Source organism: Helianthus annuus, chromosome 6 (genome assembly GCF_002127325.2).
Source record: "Helianthus annuus cultivar XRQ/B chromosome 6, HanXRQr2.0-SUNRISE, whole genome shotgun sequence".
NCBI classification, from domain to species: Eukaryota; Viridiplantae; Streptophyta; class Magnoliopsida; order Asterales; family Asteraceae; genus Helianthus; species Helianthus annuus.
The window spans coordinates 11848834-11854833 of NC_035438.2; the positions used below are offsets into that span (position 1 = coordinate 11848834).

Below are 6000 nucleotides of genomic sequence, written 5' to 3' on the forward strand. Positions count from 1 at the left end.
AAAAAGTGGAGGGGGTTTGGTTGGAGAGTATAAAAAATAAAGAGTGAAATGGTTGTGGTTGGAGAGTTTAAAAAAATATAGAGAATGAGATGGTTGTGGATAAAAAAAAGGGTGAGAATGAGTTAGGTATTTATATTAGTTTAAAAAAAATTGAATTTTTTTTTTTTTTATTAAAAAGTCGACCGTTCAACGGTCATCTCCTCGATCCACGCAACATTTACATCGGTGAACCACCACCCAAACTCAACCCCGATTCGGGACCCCGCGGGGATGGCGGCGGTGTTCCCGATCGGGGTAAGCCTTCACCGATCCATTCCCCGATTGCGCCCCGTACACCCTTATGTAATGTATGCTGACTCTCAACAAAAACAAAGTCAGTCACTCCATTTGCCTCTCGCTCCTCACTCCTCTCTCTCTCTCTCTCTCATCATGGATCCACCATTTGTTCCCTAAACCCTCAAAACAAAATACCCACGTCACAAGATTCACAAACAATCAAAACCCACAAACAAAATTCAAACTTTATCAAAACCCCCTTCTGGGGTTTTATTATTATTCCTCAATTTCTTGATTTTATTATTCTTTTCCGATCCATCTGTGAACTATTATGTATAGATCTGGAGCTGTAATGGCATGGAATGTGTTCAAATTCTGTACGGCTTTAAGAGGGTTAGGCTCGATCATGATCTTGTTGGTTCTTGGTGTTGTTGGTGTCACTTATTACGCCCTCGTTTTGTGTAATTATGGCCCTGCTTTGACCTCTGGTGGCCTTGATTCGCTCATAGCTGTTCTGGTTTTAATCATATTTCATTCTCTGGTAATAGTTTTTCTTAATTGTTTACAACTTCATGTTTATATATGTTGCTTAATTGTTGTAAATTAGTGTAGTTTATTATAAGAGAAAGTAGAGGAATTTTATGAGAATTTAGATGTGTGTTTATTTATGGATTTTTTTTTTTTTAATTAGTAGATCTTTGGTAATTTATGGAAAGTTTTATCTGCTAGTAGTATGCTGTATGCCCAATCAAGTAATCAACTTGAATATTCTTTTAATGATCATAAGTTCAGAAAAAGGATAAAAAGAAATTATCATCATAAATTCCAAGATAAGATTGTTGTTGGCATCGGTTCGTTGTTCTAGTTGTTGTAATATGCACTTATGGAGTTATTATTATCATAAATTTCAAGTAATCATAGCACTGTTTTTGCTTCTTCATGCCATAGTTTTCAATAGCGAGCGTAGTGATCGCTATAGCGTGCTACTTAGCATATAGGTCTAGGCTCGCTATTAGGGTTGAATCGATAATAGCGACAGTTTATTTATTTGTTTATTTATTTTTTTAAATATAAATAGCAATTAAATATAGCTATAGAATAGCTTTATTATAGGTTTTTGTTAAACATACATGTAAAATAGCATATATACCAAGGTATTTTGATATAATATACAAAAAAAATATTTTTTTTCTAGTGTATCACTATTTATAAAATAGCACCCGCTATTTATCGCTATTCGCTATGTAGCATATAGGTATAGTATCGCTATTTGTCGCTATTCGTCATTAACAACTATGCTTCATGCCATGCCTTTATTATAGTGTGTGTATGAATATGATGATTATTATTATTTTTAACAACACTTATGCTGATCCAGCTGGGGATGCTATTATGGAGTTATTTTTCCGTTGTTTTTACGGACCCTGGTGGCGTACCACCTAACTATCGGCCGCTAGTGGATCAAGAAAGAGGCGAAATTGATCCATTGGAAGCATCTGAATTCGGTCCATTGACCACACCTGATCCAACCAATGCAAGAATCCGTTATTGTCGCAAGTGTAACCAACTAAAACCGCCTCGGTGCCACCATTGTTCTGTTTGTGAGTTCCGTCTCCTACTTAATTTCTAAGCTTTGGGTGTATCATTCTTCTATTGTGTAGGTTTTGAATATCATAAAGAATGTAAGTTTTGTTGTGTTCTTGTAGGTGGAAGGTGTGTACTGAAAATGGATCATCATTGTGTGTGGGTTGTTAATTGTGTCGGGGCACTAAACTACAAGTACTTCCTTCTCTTCTTGGTATGTTTGGTAGTTCTATCGTCTTGTTTGTGATATGTCTAAAATACCCTTGATGATGATAAACCAGAAAAATCTTATGGTTGGAAATCGATATCTTTAGTAAAATACTGTGATTACGATAGGAAAGCAGGTAATTTAGTTTGATACTTTGTTAAACTTGGATTACTTGCAATTATGAAGCACAGAGTGAGTAATAACTAATAAGAGTGAAATGTCATTTTCGTCCCTGGGGTTTGGCCAGTTTTGCAACTTTCGTCCAAATGTTTGTTTTTCCGCATTTGGATCCAAAAGGTTTAAAATCCTGTCATTTTCACCATTTTCATCTGGCTCATTAACTCCATCCATTTCTATCTTTTTTGTTAACTTAAAAGAGCAATTCGGTGTTTTTCACTTTATGTACAAGTATTCAAAATACCTGTACTAAATAAAAAAGTAGGTAAAAAGATGGAAATACCATTGACTTAATGGAGAAAAATGGATGGAGTTAACGAGCCAGATGAAAATGGCAACATTTCAAACGTTTTTGATCCAAATGCGAAAAAACAAACCTTTGGACGAAATACGCAAAACTGGCCAAACCTCAGGGACATAAATGGCATTTTACTCGGGTAATAATATAACACACACATAGTATTTTGATTGAATTATAGTTAATGTCTCCATTGCAAACTTTATAAAAGGGATATTGTCATTATGTGAATCTTTTTGTTAATCATTGCAGTTCTACACGTTTCTCGAGACAATGGTTGTAACTCTAGCCTTGTTACCACATTTCTTAGCATTCTTTAGTGATGAAGATATTCCGGGGTCACCTAGCACTCTAGCAACAACTTTTCTTGCTTTTGGTAATATCTAATGAAGCCAATTTGTGGTTTTTTTTTACCCTTTAATTTTTGCTACCTTTAGTTCAATTGTGTGACCATTCTTTGTTTTTGCAGTCTTGAATTTGGCTTTCGCTTTAAGCGTTTTCGGGTTTCTAATTATGCACATATCGTTGGTGTCTGCTAATACCACAACAATCGAGGTATTGTTTTATTGTTTATTCAACTTTAAGTGTTTCTCCGTGTTGATCCTTTAAACAAAAACAAATGGTCCATAAAACCCCTTGAAATATGTCATAGTATTAACTTTTATCGACTATTATCAGATAATAATGGTTGCAAATGTTGGGTGTGGGTCCAAAAAGCTCTTGTGTTTGTAATGCATTGAACTATAAATTTTGACTAATAGTCGAAATTTTATACTTGGTCAACTGTCACATTTATTTTGGGATGAACCCTAAAGCAACCATTGTTTAAAAACAATTTTTTTACATAGTGCAACTAAAAGCTATGTGATTTTACATTCTAAATACATATGATTATTTATTGGTATATGTGGAAATGATCAGGCATACGAGAAGAAAGCCACTCCAAAATGGCGTTATGATCTTGGTCGCAAGAGAAACTTTGAACAGGTGCCATCTCATTATCTTGAATCATATTACTTAGAATTTATTGAAGCGAATTTGAGATATTTGGTCAAACAGTCAAACATTTCTATCAAATTATATATCCCGCACGTCTTGGTTTAAAAAAGCGGGAAGTGCACAAAAGCGACGGCGTCTAAAACCGAGGCGCAAAGCGCAAAAGCGGTGAGCTTTTCGTACGCAAGGCGCAAAGTGATTATATAAATTATTTTATATATCCCATAGGTTTTTAGCATCCCCTACCTTTGATTTAGCTAAAACTAAGCTTTAAATATGTTTTAAAATGAAAAAAACAGAAATGTACAGCATAAAAAGCCTATTGTACAACACTCAGCTGCACAGAAACACCCCATGTACAAAAGGCGCGCGCCTCAGGTCAAATGTTAGCCTAAAAAGCGCGCCTCGCCAGCACCTTTTGTCCACCCTGCTCCTTATGTCACACAAAGCGATTTGGTTTGCGCCTAGGCGCACCTAAGGCACGCTTTTTTAAACCGAGCCGCACGTGTGTTAAATTTTCATGGACACGGCTATTAATCTGTTATTCTTGTAACATCATTATCTTTTAACCTGTTGGTTTCAAAGTTTTTCTTTTCGAATTTAGAAAATGGGTCAATTTAATGAGTCAACGTTTGACTAAGAAAGGTCAAACACTTTACTATCAAAACAAGAGAGGTTTTTTTTTTTTTTTTTTTTTTTTTTTTATAATTGTTTATGTTAGCTATAAATTTGGTTACAATTTCAGGTATTTGGGACAGTACAAAGGTATTGGTTTATTCCAGCTTATAGTGACGAAGATTTGCGACGAATGCCTGCCCTTCAAGGCCTCGAATATCCATCAAAACCGGATTTGGACGCCCAAGAATTCTAAAATTTGTGTCATAATAATGTTTTCGTCATTTATAGCATCAGCACCCCCCCCCCCCCCCCCCAATCGCCACCAATGCGCGATGCGCTGAATGGATTGCCACTGATTTCAGTTATAGGTGTTTTTTTAACTTTGTACAAGTAGTAGTTCGCTGTAAGTCGGGAAAAGTTGGAAGAACGAAATGTTTTTTTTTAATGGCGTACAGTTTTTTCGGTCACTATTGATGTAGTGTGAGCTGTGTATAGGGTTGTTGCCACGAAATGTACATTAGTAACGGTTTGGAGAATCACCCTCACGTAATGAACTTGCAACTTTGTGTCGTTTTTGCTTGTGGTTGTGGTCCATTTTACGCGTTTTAAATAGATGAAGTTAGTATTGAACTATATTACTATTATGGTTTATTAGTGCGAGCTCACAGACCCACTTTAGGTATCTAGGGTTTTGTATCATCTCTATATATTGTAATCACGTATTAAATTAAGGGGTCATTCAATATAGCCATCTATATATTATAGGTGATTTTTTAGCTATGCTTATAGCACTCTCTAAAACAGGGTGTTGCACCACTAAAAAATAAAATCAGTAATTATAAAATTATCAATCTAAACTCACAGTTTAAAATAACAACTAAACATAGAAACTTACTGTATCCTTTTTGGTCATTTTATTTTTTCCACAACTAAAGACAATCCAAACATTTTTTTTTTAAACTCTTTTAGGAAAAGTTATAATTCAATAAACACTTTTGACAAAAAAAAAAAAAAAAGAGTTAAATAAGCAATCCCAAATATTGGTTAATGATGGTATCTCTAACATAGAAATCGCACTATCTCGATCCTCCTAATTATTCCATATATAAATAAGCAAACTTTTTGTGCATAATCACTTGTAACATATGCTTTGAGAGTTTTTTTTTTAAAAAAAAAAACTTGATTTTTTTAATTTTAACCCAAAGGTTTTTACCTTTTATAATTTTAACCCTACATAATTTATTTTTTTAACTTTAACCAAAACTTTTCATTACTTTAACCCAAAGGTTTTTACCTTTTGCAATTTTAACCCTACATAATTTATTTTTTTAACTTTAACCAAAACTTTTCATTACTTTAACTCAAAGGTTTTTATCTTCACAACTTTAACCCTACATAATTTGTTTTTTTAACCCAATTTTCATTATTTGCAATTTAACTTCACAACTTTTGTCACTTATACTTTTCATCTTTGGCAAATATTCGGTTTTCGTATAGTTCTTAATTTTTCGAGTTAATATGACGCAACGTACAAGTGTGGTTCAACTTTTTTATGTTTTGTTTCAAATTTTGCAAGTTAATACGACGCAATGTACATGTGTGGTTCAACATTTTTACCTCTATTTTTTCATGTTTGACAGGTTTGTCGTAACATGCAGACCCTAGGTCGAGTCAGTGTTGGTGGTCAATAATGGTTGTGTGACATTAGTACTATTTGACACCGGTTTTACGCCCCGCTGCAACGCGGCGTGCGCTTTGGGGGTTTTCCAAAGAAAAAATCGTTATGCATATGGTTGTCGTAAGTTTGGCTTTGGGGGTTTCAAAAAAAATGATTTTTTTTACT

The 6000-nt window shown here is 34.3% G+C and overlaps 1 protein-coding gene across 1 annotated transcript; it reads left to right on the forward strand.

Annotated features, from left to right (window-relative positions):
• Nucleotides 1-361: 361 nt before the first annotated feature.
• Nucleotides 362-4736, forward strand: LOC110915643 (probable protein S-acyltransferase 14). Its single transcript, XM_022160372.2, has 7 exons — nt 362-817; nt 1655-1877; nt 1983-2074; nt 2796-2919; nt 3013-3098; nt 3465-3530; nt 4285-4736. The coding sequence occupies exons 1-7, from the start codon at nt 608-610 to the stop codon at nt 4408-4410; spliced, it is 927 nt and encodes a 308-aa protein (XP_022016064.1). The 5' UTR covers nt 362-607; the 3' UTR covers nt 4411-4736.
• The last annotated feature ends 1264 nt before the right edge of the window (nt 4737-6000 follow it).

Coding starts and splice junctions, on each gene's coding strand:
- LOC110915643 (XM_022160372.2), top strand. CDS start 608: ATGTATAGATCTGGAGCTGTAATGGCATGGAATGTGTTCAAATTCTGT. Junction 1,878..1,982: donor GTGCCACCATTGTTCTGTTT/GTGAGTTCCGTC, acceptor GTGTTCTTGTAG/GTGGAAGGTGTGTACTGAAA. Junction 3,099..3,464: donor CTAATACCACAACAATCGAG/GTATTGTTTTAT, acceptor GGAAATGATCAG/GCATACGAGAAGAAAGCCAC.